Source organism: Vanessa tameamea, chromosome 13 (genome assembly GCF_037043105.1).
Source record: "Vanessa tameamea isolate UH-Manoa-2023 chromosome 13, ilVanTame1 primary haplotype, whole genome shotgun sequence".
NCBI lineage: Eukaryota > Metazoa > Arthropoda > Insecta > Lepidoptera > Nymphalidae > Vanessa > Vanessa tameamea.
In genome coordinates, this window is record NC_087321.1 from 10,873,489 (window position 1) to 10,894,390 (window position 20,902).

Sequence of the window (20,902 nt, forward strand, 5' to 3'; positions counted from 1 at the left end):
AGGGCTTAGGGTGTATTCTTATGCAAATGACCGAATCAGGGGAGAGGCCAGTTTACTTTTATAGTCGACAAACAAGTAGTGAAGAAAAAAAATACCACTCGTTTGAACTTGAGTTGTTAGCGATAGTGGTAGGATTAAATAAATTTAGACACTATTTATTAGGATCAAACTTCAAAATCATAACAGACTGTAACGCGGTTCGTCATGCTTTAAATAAACAGGATATTGTTCCACGTATTAGCAGGTGGGTATTGCAAACCCAAGAATTTACGTTTGAGACTATCCACCGACCAGGAATTCAAATGCAGCACGTGGATGCCTTAAGCAGGAATCCTGTCGTCATTGCTAACCACAATACTTGTGCAGAGAGTAGTGTTTTGTTCATTTCAGAAGGCGATTGGTTGCTGTCGGTACAGCTACAAAATCCAAAAATTTGCAGCATTAGAGATATTTTACAATCAGGACAGGCCGAGTCTAATATACAAATATTTAATAATTACGAATTACTGGGCAATAAAGTGTATAGGCGCACGGAATTCGGTAGACGCTGGCTAGTTCCAAAACAATGTATCTGGCAGGTAATCAGAGCAAACCATGATGAAGTTGGTCATTTCGCGGTTGATAAAACTGTAGAAAGAATTAGTTCAATGTATTGGTTCCCTCGCTTAAAGAAAACTGTTACTAAATACATCAAAAATTGTCTTCAGTGTATTTATTTTAAAAACTTGCACGGAAAAAAACCTGGCAAGCTATTTCCCATTCCTAAATATGCGAGACCGTTTCATACACTTCACTTAGATCACCTAGGCCCATTCGTAAAAACCACTCAACTAAATACTTACTTATTGGTAATAGTAGACTCTTTTACTAAATTTGTTTTTATTTCACCTGTAAAGAGTACAAAAAGTAAATGTGTCATCAATGAGCTTAACAAGATATTTAAAGTATTTGGAAATCCAAAAAGACTCATATGTGATGCAGGTACTGCGTTCACGTCTAATTTATTTAGTTCATTCTGTAAAGATAGAGGGATACGACATCACATTATAGCCACGGCCGTTCCTCGTTCCAACGGGCAAGTTGAACGATACAACCAAACTATATTAGAGTCGTTACGCACAATGGGGGCCAATAGCGAAAACAATAAGTGGGACCAACATATTCCTACAATTCAACAAGGCATTAATAGCACTATTAACAAAACCACATCGGCGGTTCCCAGTGAAGTATTCTTTGGCTATCGCTTAAAGATGAGCCATGAAAACATGATGGACGAAGAAGTACCTATTGTGGACGTGACTAAATTAAGAGCAAAGGTCGATGCTAAAATTAAAGAAAATGCTTGTAAACAACAACAAGCTTTTGACGCAAAGAGGAAAGAAGCCCCTATTTATAACGTAGGCGATTTGGTGGTAATCAAGATTCCTAGTTATAACAATGAGGGCCAGAGTAAAAAGTTACTGCCTCAGTTCAAAGGGCCTTTTCAAATAAAGCAATGCCTAGGAAAGGATAGATATCGCGTGGAAGATATGAGAGGAGCTGAGAGGTCTTCGAAGCGATACAACGGCGTCGCTTGTGTCGAGAACATGAAGGCGTGGATAAACATATCCAATGATGAGTAAATGAGGATGTTGTCAAAATACATATAAAGAAAAAAAAAAAGACTGTAAGTTACTTAAATTTAATGCCTTCGACGAATACCAATGTTTAAAAATATAGCAATTGTCTAATGTCTGGTGTACAAAGCTGTCAACAGAGTATTGAATCATGGTGATCGTTAAAAGCATGTGACAGGCATCTATGTGAACGCTGTCTCTTGCGAAAGATAACATGGTGATATGCAACCTCAGTGACCTAAGGTGCTGCTGGTTAAGCCATGAGGTTTGAATAAGTTAGCCGCTGATGGGATAACTTGAATAATACCTACGTTAATATCACAATTACCGTGATGAGATATCTGGTTGAAGCTTGACTGAGTAGTATTCATTATGGGATATCACGTGTACATCCTTATATGAATACTATAGTTTTTTACATATATATATATATATATATATATATATAATTTTAATTTTAAATATTATTTAACTTTCGTTTACAGCTGTATACACCAGACTAAAACGTCATTCGAGGGCGAATGCGTCTGCAGGAGGGCCGGATGTTGTCGCTACGATTTTTGAAGCGGGCAACATTAAAAAAAAAAGAAAACATTGGCGGGAAATTTAAGCTCTCTTCTGGATACGCTAGAACCGGGAACGTTGTTATAACATTATTTTACATTACTGTATTGTTTTACTTTAATTATTAACTTAACCAATAAAGAAATACCTTATTAATTAATTTCGAGAGTTATACATACAACTTATATAAATACACCGTACAAATAACTAGCAGCAGTTAATTAACAAATAACTTTCTTTTACAGGCGGTAGAATATATTATTAGTGAGTGGTACCTATCCAGATGGGCTTGCACAAAGCCCTACCACCAAGTAAACGCAAATACATACATCATAATATATATATATTTTTTTATTTTTATTATATGAATGCAAAAGTAAAGATCGCCATCTAACTTTATTTTTTTTATTTTTTTATTCTGTTGGTAACGAGTAAGTAGGTCTGCCAAATCTTATGAATGAATTTTAAATCATTTCCAACGAATTGAACGAAAATTTAAAACAATCTATTGTTATAATTTGTGTTTTTTTATTTTAAATGTATTATCACTTAAATATATATAATTCTTTATTTTTTTCCTTATCGTAACAAAATAAAAAAGTTCTATTTTGGGTCGTTCCTTCTCGAACAATCCCCTCATCCTCCAATTACAACCTATTCTTAATTCGAACATTAATCATCTCTTTCACTCATATTTTTGACATATCATTCTATCCCTTTCGCTCACTAAAACGTTTCATTACTGCAATTTTGTTTAATAAGCTAAGTTAACAAATCTGCTATTAATTCATTATATTGATACAATTTAAGTTAATTTTAGGTATGAAGACTAAATAAAGCTTTGATGTTAATATAAACACATTTACAATTCCTATTAGATCTCTGCTGGGGCAAAGAGTAATTCGTCTTGCATTATAAAATACTTCCTTTTGAACGTCACTGACAAGATTAATATATTATGTAAGCTAAGACAAAAAAAACAAAGGTTATTTGGTCTGAGTATGTAAATCATTGTAAAACTCCGTAAATCCTGCACTTCTACTTCTAGATAAACGTCTAATCTTTATTTATGTTAATAAACTTCTTAACTGATGTTTTGTATGTCATTCAGGTAGCCTGGGTTCTGTATAAAGTATGAAATCGTGAAAGAAAAACTTTACAACAGCTAGTTTTGTTATAATGAGTAGTAGCTTTACTTAAGTATACGTATTGTGAAACGACGATTCAAAAGTGCTTGTAAAGGCCTACTTAAATAAAGTGTATTTCGATTTGATTTGCTTTGAATGTCATTATTTGACTTCATTGTGGTTAGTCGCCCGACTAAGTGGACTACTAATGTATGGTACCCACTTACCATCCACTCATAAATTATATTGTAGCACAGGAGAAAGCCGATACATAGATTCTAAAGTTGACGAAGTGTCAATTACAATGGATGATAGTAATAATCAAGTAATTTAATCGCCTAGTGGACCGTATCCTTGCAATATACTTTATTGCAACGATTAAAACAGGAATCTCTCGCTATCCCGCTTTAACTACAGAAATTTGTCATAAGCGAGCGAAGACAAGACTAATGGGCACAGCAGCTAGTTGGCATTTTTGTTTGTAAATTGTGCAAAACCCTAATGTTCCCATGTGAAGTATATGTCCTTTACTCTGCAATATTTATAATTACACACACACACACACACCTACATACTTGTGGTAGCGCTTTAGCAGTACTCAATATTGTTGTGTTCCGGTTTGAAGGGTGAGTGAACCAGTGTATCTACAGACAAAAGGGACACAAAATCAAATTTTGAAGGTTAGTGTCGCTTGGTGATCTAAGAAAGTCAATATTTCTTACAGCGACATTGTCTATGGGCGGTGGTGACCACTTACAGTCAGGTGACCCATTGGCTCGTCTGTCTACCGATATTTTAAATACATTTTTAATATATATAATTTTAATCATAACAAACAAATCTAATTCCAAGACATTATTCTGTTTCAGTACCGAAATACATCTTGTACTTGGCAAAGAGTAGAACTTATGAAAATTAAATGTTTATCTATCGGTAAAATACTTTACGCTACAAAGCTGCGACATAAAACAATTGAAACACAAATCAATCAAACGATAGGTGTCCTTCACTCGAATTGACATTTGAAACGAAACGGCGTGCGCCTAAATTAAACTCGTTGCGTTTCGTTTGTTTTAAAAACTCGGTTACAATACATTGACCAATTAAAAGTTTTGTTTAAATTATAAATGTCAATTGTAGGTATTTCAATATTGTTTTCAAATACATTTCCTTCATTTATATACGTTATTGGACAATGAAATTAATTGCACAATTGTCGGATTTAACGTTATTGCATTCTATGCTAGTGAACCAACGTCACCAAAAACGACAGGTCGGAAAATAAAAGAATTATGCAAAATAAACAACATCAACCATTTATACATAAATATATATACAAACATCCATGCCTACATATGTATAATTCTTCTGTAGTTACGTGTTTATGTCCTTGAACTCTAGACCCTGAGGTCGTGAGACCCGTACGAAGTCGTGACGGACAGCTGGTGATATAAAAAATATTAAAATTCAGACGGATTCGGAATGATGAACACCAAAGTATTTCGTTAATATAGTATTTTTCCATAATAGCTGTCGCTGACGCTTATAAAGGCGATCACAGCAAACATGGCCGACGATAATTCCAGAACGATTAAGAGTTTATGTACTTTCCACTTGATTGAAGATCATGGAATACAACAAGAAAAATAAATTTGGAATAAATGTATTTTAAAAAGGTATAACGAACAGATTATAGGGCAGTACCCTCGTAAATCTGCTTTTGGGAATGGAAAGCGATTTAATTTGACAGCAATAAGAAGCAGCAATATGGTCAAATTTACGAAGATTGAAAATAAATCGAATGGCTGCCTTAAAAAGTCGATCAAGTGTATTCGATCATTATTCAGGTCGAGATAACATACTGCGCAGTCAATTATTGGAAGTCGAATTTTCTTGTGAACAGGAAGAAGTTTTAAGCCACATCGCATATCTATCTAAGTTCAAGAACATTTTTCCTCGAGATTTCATTGACAAGATAACACCAACTGGGAAATCTGATCTTATTCTTGATGTTATCGCCTGACATTTTAACTTCCAGCTCGATTGAAGTCGTGTTTCCTATCTATAATGTAGTACCTGGGTGGCCGAGCTACGCTCAGCTCTAATAATTAGTAATAATTAGGAAAACATCGTGAGGAAACCTGCATGTGTCTAATTTCAACGAAATTCTGCCACATGTGTTCCACCAACGCGCATTGGAGCAGCGTGGTGGAATATGCTCCATACCTTCTCCTCAACGGGAGAGGAGGCCTTAGCCCAGCAGTGGGAAATTTACAGGCTGATTATGATTTATTTATATTATAGGAAATGTTGCGTTGTTTCAGAATAGGACTTTATATAAATAAACATAAAAAAAACAATACTTTATCTTAATACAAAATTTGAGCGTAATCACCTTTTCCAATATACATGAAGTAAATTTAAGGAATATACAAGAATTGTTCATTTATTGTTAAAACTTATTATTAGTATTATGTAGTATTTATGTATGTTTTCCTCCAAGGGTCTGTTCTCTCTCAAGCCAAGTGCAAGTATTGAATACGCAATAAATATAAGAATGTTGTTTATTGCATAAATAAATAAAAATAAAACACAATAATTAACTGCCTCTCACAACTTGAAAAGGGTAAAAAACATACAAAGTTCCGATACGATACGATTCCCCTTCCCCTCCCGTTCACCTTCCCCTCCCCTCCCCTCCCATTTACCTTTTTATAGTTAAAATTGCCAAATTAAGAAAAGTTAACTTTTAGCACATGCTTAAGTACGTCATTAAACAAACCTTTTGTTGTTAAGTGGTCCTAATTTCAGAATTCTAAACTCAGTAAGTTATGGTAGAAAATCACGATAAAAAATAAATGTAAAAATAATTTGTAACGAATCATAATAAAAGAATAATAACCGCACTTACGGAACTCACTCTTAATTTCGCAAGATTCTCATTCACAAAACGAACATACTAGCTATCCGTAGCAAAGATCATGTAACATTAAACAGTTGTTAAAGCTTAATTAGCTCTGGGTTGGAGTTTAATTTAATATAATTAAGGTCTTAGAATAGATTTTAAGTAAATACTTTTTACTTTCAAAATTCCGATAACAACTTCGCCGACATTTAAAATACCATTTTATTGTTAATTTTTTTTTTTCTAAGGCGCTGTAAGATCTATTAACCATTCCTTACATCACCTATGCGCCACCAACCTTGGGAACTAAGATGTTATGCCTTGTGCCTGTGATTAATCCCTAATAAATTCCATAGATAATTTAAGAGCTCAACCAAATATATCTCCTCAATTTAAAAATATTTATCTTCAATCATCTTTTAGTTGGAATAGGCTATACCTAATAAGCCGTACGCAATAGCGATTAGTGCGGAGGTGATATTATGAGGAGATCCGCAGAAGAACTAAGGTCACCGACATAGTCCGAAGAATTGCCACACTTAAGTGGCAGTAGACGGGACACATTGCTCGAAGAACCGACGGCCGATAGCGCCGACGAGTTCGCGAGTGGCGACCATGGACCGGAAGACGCAGCGTGGGTAGGTTCGACGACCTGGTGAAGGTCGCGGGAAGCTGCTGGTTGCGGGCTGCACAAGACCTGAGAGACTGAGAGAGAGAGATATATGTATATATATTAAAATGCAGTGATGCAGTTTAGTGGCTGAGAAGCCAGGTACCTTTGAGAGAGTGCCGATCGTTAATTATAACTGCACACTACAGACGGACATATCGCTTAACTTGAAAATTGAATTGAGAAATAAGTATTTCTTGTTTATATCTCATTATTTGAAACCTTATCTTAACTCGTGTGAAGTCAAAACAGATAGCTGATATACATAATGACATACATAACTATTATAAACCTGTTGCGCTAAATAGTTCCGACTTGAGAGCCAGTGTCACAGACGATACCGGCGCGCGCGCGCGTTCTTTTACAAAAATATGTCGTGCGTTAATTTGTTATTGTTTCTATCGTTTGCGGTATTGGTTACTAGCCAAGGTCCGCACCCAACTGTCAAAATCGGAAATGGTGCATTGCAAGGTCGATGGATGGTATCCACCAATGGTCGTAAATTTGCGAGCTTCAATGGGATCCCTTACGCTCGTCCACCACTTGGCAAATACAGGTTTAGGGTACGTACTTTGAACAAAAATGTTTTACAAATATCATTTTAATTACATAAATATGAGCAAGGATTAACATAATATCTTAAAACTATTTAAAAAGTGCTTATCTAATACATTTCGCCTATTACAGACAAACTTAGCAATATTAATTAGTCAAGTATAAAATTTATATTTTTACTAAGTTTTACTATATTGCAGACCACGTATTAAAAAAAACAGACTATTTATTTAATAATTAATCGAATTTTTAGAGACGGTTTTTAATTTAAATTACAAAGAACCGTAGTATTTATTATAATGAAATTAATTTTATCATCGCTAGTAAAATAAATTCATCTACCTCACAAGAACAAGAGTTACTTGAATAATAACAATAAAAATCTTTTCATTTAATAAACGAACTTTGAGAAACCAACGCAATATTTTTGTAAAAACCCTTTTATTTATTTTTTCTGCATTTTTTTTTAACATTAATTAAATACCTGATAGTATATGGCCACCTCGCATAAACATTTGCGCTGTAAGAAATATTAACCATTCCTTACATCGCCAAAGCGCCACCAACCTTGGGAACTAAGATGTTATGTAACTTGTGACTGTAGATAAACTGGCTCACTCACCTTTAAAACCGGAACACAACGGTACTTATACTGATGTTTGGCGGTAGAATATCTGATGAACGATTGATTTGTTATTATTCAACGTTTTAAAAGTAAAGAAGAATTTCAACAAATAAAGATATAACAATAATAATATAAGAAAAAAATGGCACCCATTTATAAGACAAATCCAGAATTTACTGTAGGCCTAATTCCGTTATTGGAAACTTGTTGAACTAACATTTGACTTAAATACGAAACATTTGAGATCATGAGAGGGCCCAACCACTTACTGGTGGTTAAAACTCTTCTTGCCAGTCTGCCTAACTAAATGTAGAATACTCGATTATGTGTATTGTCATTTAAGTGAAACTGGTTAATAATACCATCGTAAGATTAAAAACACATACCAACAGGTTAAGTTCAATAAAGGTTATACAATATTAATAGAACGTAAAAGTCCCGGTCAGGCGACGGCCTTATATCGTCTTACGGAGAAAGCAAGTAATAAAGCTATCATTTATATTTTAATCATTATTAACTTAAACAAAGCTTATCTACTTATAAAATAGTTTGTCTCGATTGACGTAATCAACGAACAGCCAAAACTATTGAGAATAAAAAGCTGAAATATTGTACAGGTCTATTTCGATAACATAAGTATTCCCATGAAAAGAAAAAAGAAAATTTTCTACTTTAAATGGCAAAATGGAAGAGGTATTTTTATATGAATATTGCCCGTACGAATTCAGGAACACCGCTAGTGTATTATACAAATAAACGCAATTCATAGTAGTGGTCTGAATTTTTAGGTTATTCGCACTATCGTGCTAGGGTTTGCCATGATTAATAATTATTTTGTTTTTATAATTCTGCAGATATTTTTTACTTTGCCGAAACATTAATTCAAAACACTTATTAAAAAAAAAACATAAATTATAGAGATGATAAAAAGCGTGAAGCTAATACTCGTTGAACTTCTGGCAGGATATTGTATTTAGCTGACATAACTTTGTATTTCAAATGATGGAAAATACGACAGATGCTCTTGACCTTTCTTCTCGGTGGAATTAATATTCCAAACCGGTTGTAGCGTTAAGTTTAATTCAGTTCATATTTTTTTTTTACACAGTCCATTATTGTGCTAATCCTGCGAACATATATATGTAAAACTAGATATACATGGACTACTTCGAAATCATATTGTTTCAGCTCATTGACTTTTAATATGTATATGTCTTGTTGAGGACTGCTTCATATTTTGTCCAGAGGATCGGAATTGCGATTCAACGGGGAAATGCTGCTAGCATTTGTGCCACCATTCCACGCGCTCATGATTTGTACAGTAACTACTTTCATTTTTTATTTGTACATTTTTTATCTGTTCCCAATGTATATAATGTTTAAGTAACTTAATTTATTTATAGTTTATATTAACGGGTCACTCTGTAATCTATGTCCTACATTGATATAATTTTGTGAAGCAAAGCAATTGTACAGATTCTTATCAATTTTGCTGCTTCAAAGACGATTTATGTAATTTATACTTCGCAACAATATTATATTATATCTGTTATAATCGAATATTTATTTTGTTAATCGACTTATTACCGAACGTAACATTTTGTATCTGTATTTGTATTTTGGATAACGGATGGTTTTTGGCGGGCTTTTTGACAGCGATGGCGTAAACGCCATTAAATTTGTCTACCTTCTAATTGTATTAAGGTAAAAGTAAAAATTAACATTTAAATACCGTTAATATGAACGCACAATGTATCGCGATGTTTTAATACACATTATTATATATAATATACTAATCGTCGCCCGCGGCTTCGCTCGCGTTTTAGGCGTTGGTTGTCATGTGTAAGGCAAAAAAAGTAGTCTAGGTCCTTCCTTGGAGTTCAAATTTCCTTCATATCAAATTTCGTCAAATTCAGTTCATTGGTTTGGCAGTGAAAGACAGACACAGACAGACAGGCAGAGTTACTTTCACATGTATAATATTAGTATAGATATATATTCTTTCAATTATAGGTACATACATATATTTCATTATTTCTGTTTAAAAGTAAAAAAAATGAATTAAAAAAAAATTATGTATGCAAGTCAATGTGAATTGCAGTCTACATCTGATACCGGATAATTCACAGATATAAAATGTGTCGGTATTAATATAGACCTATACTTATACAGTACGTGAGTCATGAAAATTGAAGTTTAGAAATATATTTTCATACAAACAAAATAATATACTCGTTAAACAATTAAAACAAATATTTGATTTATTTAATTTACTTTTTAACACCAATCTTATCTGTTATAAGTAATTCGTATATACATTTATGAAGCTAGTTCTTTGATGGTTACAGTACGTGAAATCACAAAATACTAGTCGCGTATCCTGAGATTTATCTAAAGCTTTTGATTGTGTAGAACATAAAACCCATTTATATAAGCTAAAATACTACGGCGTTCAAGTAAAGCTCTTGATCTCATTGTTTCGTATTTAAGTCAAATGTTAGTTCAACAAGTTTCCAATAATAGAATAAAGTCTATATATAGTAAATTCTGATTTGTCTTATAAATGGGTGCCATATTTTTTTCTTATATTATTATCGTTATATTTTTATTTGTTGACTTTCTTCTTTACTTTTAAAACGTTCAATAACAACAAACTACTTTTCCTTTGTGGTATGGCTTTGTGCAAGCCCGTCGAAGTCAACCACTCATCAGATATTCTACCGCCAAAAATCAAAACTTAGTCAAAATCAAAATCAAAATTTACTTTATTCAAGTAGGCTTTTACAAGCACTTATGAATCGTCATTTAAACTATATTAAGTAAAGCTACCACCGGTTCGGAATGTAGATTCTACCGAGAAGAACCGGCAAGAAAGTCAGTAGTTACTCTTTTTCAACATCTAAAAATACAGTCATGTGAGTTAAATACAATTGTATATGTATGTTATCTTCTGCCTGGAAGTCAACAAGCATTAACTTCACGCTTTTTTATCATCAATATAATCTTGTATCGAATAATATGCCTTCTTTACCAATGTATTTTTTACAAATGCTTTGAATCTATGAAACAGCTAAGTTAAAAAAGTCTGCGGAATTTTATTATAGAAACGGATACCTTGCCCAAGAATGATTTATTGACTTTGCGGAGCCGGAAACTTGGCGTTATAAGCCTATCCTTACTTCTTGTGCACATACAATGATTATCACTGGTTTTATCAAAGTGATCAATGCTACTATCTATTGTTGTGTTCCGGTTTGAAGGGTTAGTGAGCCAGTTTAACTACAGTCACAAGGTTAATATTTCTTACAGCCCATTTACCCATCCGTCTACCTACCATAAACGAGTTACAAAGATGTACACAATCCATTATCATCGACCTAAGATTCGTTTACGAGAACTATATATATTTTTCATGTATAAACAAAACACCTGAGATGTTATTTCCTGTGCCTTAAATTAATCACGCGTTACAAAAATGCGTATACATGCTTTGCAGTATAATAGCTGATGTCTGGTTGATATGTGGTACCACTGGACCAATGGCACTTCTCTAATAGTCATTTTGTATCTTGGTGTGGCTGAACGTACCTCACCTCCCTAAGAAGAATTTTTTTTTTCAACTTTTTGTTTGGTACACGGACATCGCATTACATATAAACACTCAAACATACAAAACTCAATTTATCAGACGAAATATTTTTTGTAATGAAGTTCTTTACGCGGCTTACAATAGAGTGAACTGGCAGATATCGTCACGTAAGGAAAGAGTGTTATGTCCTCTTCTCTCTCTATTCTCTCTGTCTGTGTCCTTTATATACAGTTTTATGTAATATTGATTAAACTAGCTATTTTTATGGTTTTAATTTACATTTATAAAGGTCTATTTATAACAATTATCAAAAGTCCGTTTATTTCATTTTGTCATATCGCTCGATCGATTATGGAAAGCAACTTCGCTCCAACCGGCTCCAACGATACATCTTTTCTATATTTTATTTACTACGAAGATTATCCAAAGTTTTATTGAGATTTTTATTTAATAATTAAATAACAAACTCAATATAAAATCAACTTAAAGACAAGTGTATGTTAAACAAGATAAAGAAAATTGTTTTTTTTTCACAATTAACTTAAGACTAAAGTTATTGATTTGAATTTGATGCACCATTCAACGAACTTTAAAAAACTTAAGTTAAAATTCAAACAGTTCCCACAAAACATTAACAGTAACATTTCATTTTTAGGTTAACAAGAACGAAAATGTGCACGTAACGAAATCAAAAGTCACAATAAATACAGTTCAAAAACAAACAACTGAACCGACAATACAAAGCGTTCGTGTCTCCAATTAATCATGAATGAGGCTGCAATTGAACCAACGAAACCAAACGTTGTCACCTCAATTGTTGCAAATTCAGACACACAGCCGCGCTTCAATAAAATACACGCTCGTGTGCCTTTTCAAATGAAAATCAAATTTCATCTTGTAAATCATGTTCAGATGGAAGCTGAATACATTAATGTCATTGTTTTTTATAAACAATCGCACGTAATCGTTACTTTTTAGGGTTCCGTAGCCAAATGGGAAACTCTTATAGATTCGTCATGTCTGACTGTGTGTCCGTCTGTCCGTCCGTATGTCACAGCCACTTTTTTCCGAAACTATAAGAATTATACTGTTGAAACTTGGTAAGTAGATGTATTCTGTGAACCGCATTAAGATTTTGACACAAAAATTGAAAAAAAAAACAATAGATTTTGGCGTTCCCCATACTTAGAACTGAAACTCAAAAACTTTTTTCATCGAACCCATACTTGTGGGGTATCTATGGATAGGTCTTTAAAAATAATAATGAGAAATGTGTGTACCCCCCTGTAACTTCTAAAGTAAGAGAATGATAAAACTAAAAATAATATATGATATATATTACCATGCAAACTTCCACCCAAAATTGGTTTGAACTAGATCTAGTAAGTAGTTTTTTTTAATACGTCATAAATCAAAAACCGCAATTTACCTTTCATTCAATCAACTCAAATATAAAAAAAAAACATTTAATTTCATAACCATAAACCTTGTTACTTGCTGGTACGGAACCCTTCATGGGCGAGTCCGACTCGCACGTTGCCGCTTTTTTTCTATATGTCGCAGCGTCAGATAATTAAATACTTTGTAATCACTTATAGTTTTGAGATTTGATCCTGGATGGCGCTAGTGAGTTCAATCGCTGTTTGTCGTGTTAAAAACAAAAGACGTGAGCTGTCAAGAAGGATGGTGTCACGGCCTGTTAAAGAGTGTTAAAATTAATATACTATTAACAAATCAAATTTACTTTTAATAAATTTATTACATTAATATAAAATAATAATTAATTAATAACAAAATACTTTAATCAATTTATGGTTTGCTTATATTATTACAAAAACAGTTCAACAATGATACGCCTGACCGTATATCGCGCTGCTTCCCGCCAAAAAGCGTATTGACGCATGACGTTCGGAAAGTCACACTAATTCTCCTTATAATATGATAATCCAGCTATCGATTCGTTATATTATTTCGTGAATATGTTTGACAAAGATGATGACCCCAAACCAAACATTCTATCCGGCTCCCCGTTATATATAATCGGTATAATTTTAAATAACATAGCTTTCATTTCACCTCTTTCATAATATTTACTTAAACACATAGGTTGTTTTTGTCTACCTTTATTTATTAGTACATAAATATATAATTTATTTAATAAATATATTATATGTAATAATATATTTTTAATTTTCGTTTTTAATTTATTTAATTGTGTCTGTTATTTTAGATATAAAATATAACGTACTTACAACCGTGTGTCCAACAACAAACCTCTTTCTTTTTAAACAAAAAAAAAAGACAAAAAATAAAGAACCTGAAGGAAGATTCGCTTTGAGGACTTTAATGACCTTGCTAAAACATTAGATCTGTTAACAATTGTGGTTCGTTTTTCCAATTTTCACTGGATACAAATATTCAGTCCTTAAAAGCTACATAATTATTACTAGTATTATAAAATATTATTATTAATAAAGAGCCAAGATGGCCAAGTGGTTAGAACGCGTACATCTTAACCGATTGCGGGCTCAAACCCAAGCACCACTGAATTTTCATGTGCTTAATTTATGTGTGCTGTATGAACGTGAACGTTATTATATATAAAGACATCCTGTAGTATAATATATTTAGTATCAGCATTGCGCCCGTGCGAAGCCGGGGCGGGTCGCTAGTAATTTATATATATTACACTTTATAGAACAAACTTCAAATTTTCTCCTCAATAAAGAGGGTAGACGGAATGGTCTTCGCCCCTGTGTGCAGAGGGACATTTACAGGCTCTTAGTTTTACACTTTATTATACACCACACGAAAACATTACAGGAAAATGCTTACAGCTAATTATTGTATGGCGGTCTTATTGCTTATTAGATTTTTCTTTTAGAATTTTTTAGTTCATATTGGAGTAAATTGGTGTATACTAAACTTTTTTTTTGTATCACAGTATGTTTAAAGTCTAAAAAACGATAAGATCCGATCTTTTCCTAGACAAAACATCGAATAAAAAAGACACTTACCATGTTTTGGAACTTTGCTAGAAATTTACTGTGCCTTGGCACTGAATTGTAGTACACTTCCAAATTTGAGTCAACTGCCAACTACAACTCGCCTTTGATTGAAATGATAAAGCTTAGGAGACATTTGAACAAATGTTATTAAAATGTAGGAAAGAAGGAACAAATGTTGAAATTTTCCCAATTTTTTAATTAATATTAAACTTATATATATAACATTGTAAAGTATCCTAATATATGCACGGATATTTTTAAAGAAAGGGAACTGGAAGACTTTATTTGTTACAGATAGCGAGTTCAAATCCGGGGGATAACCACGATAAATACATGTTTAATCTTAATTTGAGTAGGAAAACATCTTTAAAATCCTGCATCTGCATGATTTTTTTCGCACGTGTTTCCACAACCCTGCATTAGCGCAATGTACTGAAATAAGCTCCATCCCTTATCTCAATAGGAGAAGAGTCTTAACCACCAGTTGGACTTTTAGAGGCTGTTCCTTTTTTACCTTACCTTAGCCAAAAATATTCTGTATCCGTATTAAAAAAAAACATTACAGTCACTAGAGGCGAACAATTATACAACGAAGACAAAGTTTTGAACAAGAAAGAGTAACTTCCTTTAAATGACTAAAGTTTCTCGCTTCTCAAATCCTTCTATAATGCAACACGATGCAATGCAGAACAACGTACACCAATGCAACACATTAAATATATAAATTAAATACATTTTTTCTATTTTAAATAAAACACTAACTTATTCGACATTTTATATATTTTTATTAAGTTCTTTACATCATAGACTAAAAGTGAAACTAATTATGGAAAAATATTTCCTAATAGACCAAAATTGGCCAAATGACCAAAATGGATATTCCACGAACATGTTGAAACTTTAATGGCATATTATATATAAACCGGGCAAGTGCGATTCGGACTCGCGTACAAACAGACACTAATGTAAAAACGAATTTACGGTTGATTTTTCCTACACTTGTGCTACAAGACTGCTACTTGCCAAATTCCAAGATTCTATGTCAACGGGAACTACGATATAGGTTTTGATATCCTTTGTGAATGTACGAGAATGGTAACAAAACGGCCATATTTTTTGATTACGTAGGCTTAGACTTAGAAATTATTAATTTCAACTGTATACCTTTATGCGTTGCTGAGAAAAAGGGTCTTAAAGGACAGACGAACAAAAACAACGGGATGGAACCGCAACAATGGTCGTTAGTACTAAATATATTTCAGTTTAATAGACTTCAGATTGTTTGACCGATTACCATGAATGCTGACACATTTGTGTATCATTTCATGGAGGAGGTTTTTATTATATCAACTTTATTGTGACTCGCCACTTTATGGTGCTTCAGCACTTCATCTTCTGTACCGGCGTCGCCATGACTCAATAGACAATATCTGCATCCGTATCTGCCAAATGTTATCTTGAATTTTATAAATGCCAATGCATTTATACAAATCAGGATAACATTTGGCAGATTTTGTTTGAATTTAATGTTACATACCTAATAATAAATCTTAATAGACTGGTAATATTATAACAATTTAATGATTATTTTCCATATCACAGGAACCACAGCAAATGAAGCCATGGTCTGGAGTTTGGGACGCCACTCGACCTCTCTCAAGTTGCTTGCAATATGAACCTTTTCTCAAAACAATCACGGGTAAGAATTTGTAATCAGTTAATAAATTTAAACAGTTAATAAACCTTGTTCTGTCCGTGTTTTCATGAGTTATTTTATTACTTATTTAATTTTGAATAGCTTAATTATCGTTGCATCCTTAATACTTTATTGAAACATAGCCTATTTCAATTTAAGTAGGAAAAAAAGATAAATAAACCTTAGATTTACGTATTTCATGCGATTTGCTAATAACACAGCTATTTTGCACTACTAAGAGTTTATGATTAACATATCTTTATTAATAATATAACTCTATTACACTTAACTACAAAGTTTCGTCGACGTTCAAAACGCCATTTTTTGCTAATCCATAGGGAATATCATAGTTTAATGAAGCTCTCGACCAATGATATCGCGTTAATTTGGTGTCAAATGTTGTTTATTTGTCTTTTCTCCTCTTATGGTTGGACTAGAGTATACGTACATAATTACTACGAACTTCGTGCTGTACAGTGCTGCCATCTATTGAATCGGTATAAAAGTAGAACCATATGTACGATGCCGGCATAAATTACAAGAATGCTATTGGTTTCGTATTAATTCTTTGCATGCGTATAATGAACACTTACGAATACGCCTCGAAATCAAATGTATGTATATAAAATATTTGATTTCGAGGCGTGTTCGTACTAAAAGAAACTTAAATTTTCGCCAGCATTGTTTCTCTTGTTGTTTTGAATCAGAACGAATTATTCATAGAATAAGTATTCTTCTAAGACTTTTGAAAGAAGTTGAAGATTCTCCACTCCATCATGAACTGAACTTACCTAACTCTTTAAATTTATAATCTACCCTAAAGACGACGTCAATAAATGAATTAATAAAATGTGTACTTAAATATATATTATAGAAAAAGGAAAATTTAAAGGCGTAACCCATTACTACCCCAGATTTATATGTAGTGAAGTCAGTCGGCGGGCTAACAAAGATTTAAATTTCATTGAATAAAATCTAAGGCAATTTCCCCGACTTTTGAAGCTTAAAAAATTAAATAATTTTCATCACAATAATTTTCATCAAAAACATTGTAAACATTCCGAACCCTGAATTTGATGAGAATTTATGTACACATACCTTAACAGAATGGCGTTTTATTCAGTGCCTGCGCGATATATTTATTTATGTGAATTCGGCTTTATACATTTCGAGTAAATGCTACGTATTGAGTAATACATCTTTTTCAGTGTTACAATATTTCAATAGTTTAAAATAGATTTTTTTAATATGGAAAATATAAAGGAGCACAGAAATATTTATACGACCTTAGGTTTATAGATTATAATTAAATAAATATCTATATACATAGAAAAACCTGCGAATCTTCAATCCTATATTTTTGTGCAAATATAATTTATCCACGCTCAGTATTTTGAGCAGGCCCGTCTGGGTGGGTACCATCCATTTAGTATACATACCACCAAGTTGCAGTGCTTAGTATCGATGTGTTTCGGTTTGAGGGGTGAGTGAGTCACTGTAACGAGGAACATAACGTCTCAGTTATCAAGGTTGTGGAACATTAGCAATATAAGATATCTTTTTCACGGCGTTTTTATGGCATTTGTGACCAATCACCATAAAAATAAATTTTAATTATTGAAATTTCAGCTGGATAACTCGCTCGCTCTAAAAACCTCATAGAGTTCAAAATGTTCGAGCGTTCATCTTAACTTACATATAACGCTGATCACGTGTCATCCCTTTTTATAACGCTCGTTTACTGAAAATGGACATCGAAGACGGCTTCGTTTCGCTACACTTATAATTGGTCATATGAAATACAAAGCTTCGTTCCTCGCTAAGTTAGGTGAGCGCGTGACTGTATGGTTGTATTATCGTCGTAAAACCAGAGCGTCTTAATATATGTTAAAGTTGCCTCTGCGAAACACAGCTGTGTTTCGTAAGTTTTAAACATGCTACAAACAGCACCCTGTTCATTAGCTGAACCAAAATTCGCTTAATAATTTCAAAATCAAAAACATCTTTTTTTTGTGAACTTGTAATTACATAATTGATGTATATGCATAAATATTTAGTTCTAAAATAAAAGTATCCTAAGTCACTCTTTATTGCATCAACTATCTGCCAGTGAAAGTCCCGTCACAGTCAGTCCATATGCTCCAGAGGTTAGCCGGAACACACAGACAGACACATAGACAGACAAAATTATAAAAAAAAATATTTTATACAATTTTATTATTAAGTTTTATTTTATATATATATATTTTTATTTTATCTAAATATTCGTGTCTTATGTCAAATTACTTTTTTATCCCATTTGCTGTCGGAACACTTGGCCCTTGGAGTAGTGGTGCAAAAAGCTCCATCAAAAGTATAACACCTCGCCCTATTGCCTCCACTGGTGACAGAAGGGCTGGTTCGTTTTTAGGCCAGAGGATCGGAATTGCGATTCAACGGGGACATGCTGCTAGCATTCTTGCCACCAGTCCACGCGGTCAAGATTTATACAGTAACTATTTTTATTTCATATTTGTATACATTTAAGCATGTTATCAATTCTTATGTTAATAAATTTAAACTTTTAAAAACATATACATTTAGTCAAAAGCGGTTATTTTAATATTACAAACAGACAATCCAATTTAATTATATGTATAGATAACGTTTACTTTTTTATTAGATGCTATTAGTGGTGGTTGGAGCCCTTCAGCAGTTCTAATCCCGGCCCAGCTATAAAATTTACGTCTAACTGAATGTTAGTTTACCGATTTTTTGACATTTGTTTGTTTCAAACAAACATTTGGTTGGTTGATGATTGCTTGTTTTGAAGTTTTTATTTATTAAAAACTAGCTACGCGTCCCGATTTCGTACTGATATAATAAGGGTTTACAAAAAAATGTGCCGTATACTTTTAGTATATAAAAAGTATGTCTTGGCGTTCAAGCTTGCTTCGCACAAAATTTCATCAAATTCGCTTTAGTGCTATGTAATTGTACTGTTATTTAAAATAAACAAGCCGGTTACATTTTGGATCAACAATGTTAAACTGGAGTTTAATTGAAATATTCACCGTTTGATTCCAAATTTGAATTTATTTTTATTTTTATATTATTTGAATAATGTGATTTAAAACCTCCTACACTAGCCTGTCAAAAACAGTAATTGTCAATTCAATCGAACGAATGCAAATCAAATCAATCAATTTAACCGTCATTTATATTCGGCTCACAATTTCGGCTTCGATTACATCCGATTGTATTTCGGTTTACTTGTTGTAATTACAAATATTTCACGGCTTTTTTTTTTAATATGGAAAATAATAAATGCCTGTCGTTTGTTATTAGGCTCAGTAGTGAAACACGAGAATTATAACTCCAGGCACTTCTGAATTTTCATGACAAATTTAATTCTTGAAGTATATTTTTTACTTTGTAATTAAATAATAGGACGCTTTATTCGTCTTATCTTATTGAATTCAATGTAAATCTAGCACCGGCTCTAATTACGTCTTTAAATTTGAGACGCTTTGTATAAAATAATTGACATCGTTTTTCTTGGGGACTGACAAATGTTCCCTTCCAAAATACCCTTAACTATGTCTATTGTAATTTTAGTCCAAAATTTATAGTTTTGCGAGCAAATACGTAACATTTCTTATCTGACTAAGTTGACGTAACTTAAACTAATAATTCATGGTCAAACGGCATGAAGGCGAATTTAATGAACGCATTAGACCCTAACTAGACTTTAGAGACAAGTATGAATTACAAGCCTGGACGCTTGTAATTCATACGTGTCTCTAAAACGTGTGTACAATAAACAAATTTTAACTATCGTTTAAAAAACATATTTGCTTGCTGTATTCTAAATCCGTCTGACTGAAAATACTACTTATTAAACTATACAAAAAAAAATTACCAGAAGATAGTGTTATTCGCAAAGGTATTAGTAGTTCTATATTATTATATAAGTATCAAATCTTCGCAGATTCATTCGCTTTAAATTTAATATTTGACTCATAATAATAAGTACAAACTATTTATTATAAGAATATTTTTTGTAACAGCCAAAACTGAACGCAATACTTTGACAAGCCTTGGATATTACTCCACCAAACTCCCCAGATCAGTCAGATTTTCATTCAATATAAAAAAATTTCGAGTATCGCTTATATAGTTGTCATATTTTAACGTTAGGTTATGACAAGATATTTTATTTTAGTCTATATATTTTAACAATCATCGAAGTCGTCTTACGCTAAACAATTTTAAAAGTACTAAAAACTGATTTGTCATCTGATTAATTTTATCAACGGCTTCAATTATATATTTTTTTCTTAATTCTTATAAAAGTAAGCTATGTTATATGGTATAAAGATCAAAGTAAGCTATTATATACTTCGCATTTCAAACTACAAGCAGCTTATTGATATGCTTGACGAATCCTCTCGATAGAATTCACATTCCACACCGGTACAGCATAGAACTGTCTAGACGACACGAGAGTTCTTTTTAAATTATTAAACATAACAAACAGATAACACCGTCGAAGGTAAATTTAAAAT

At 32.7% G+C, this 20,902-nt stretch overlaps 1 protein-coding gene across 2 annotated transcripts in view; it reads left to right on the forward strand.

Annotated features, from left to right (window-relative positions):
• Nucleotides 1-7,204: 7,204 nt before the first annotated feature.
• LOC113400656 (carboxylic ester hydrolase-like) overlaps nt 7,205-20,902 on the forward strand; it is a 36,693-nt gene continuing 22,995 nt past the window's right edge. For both annotated transcript variants that reach the window (XM_026640294.2, XM_026640295.2), the window contains exons 1-2: nt 7,205-7,445; nt 16,262-16,358. In XM_026640294.2, coding sequence (XP_026496079.2) covers nt 7,254-7,445; nt 16,262-16,358 — 289 coding nt within the window. In that variant the 5' untranslated portion in view covers nt 7,205-7,253. The remainder of the gene's footprint in view (nt 7,446-16,261; nt 16,359-20,902) is intronic.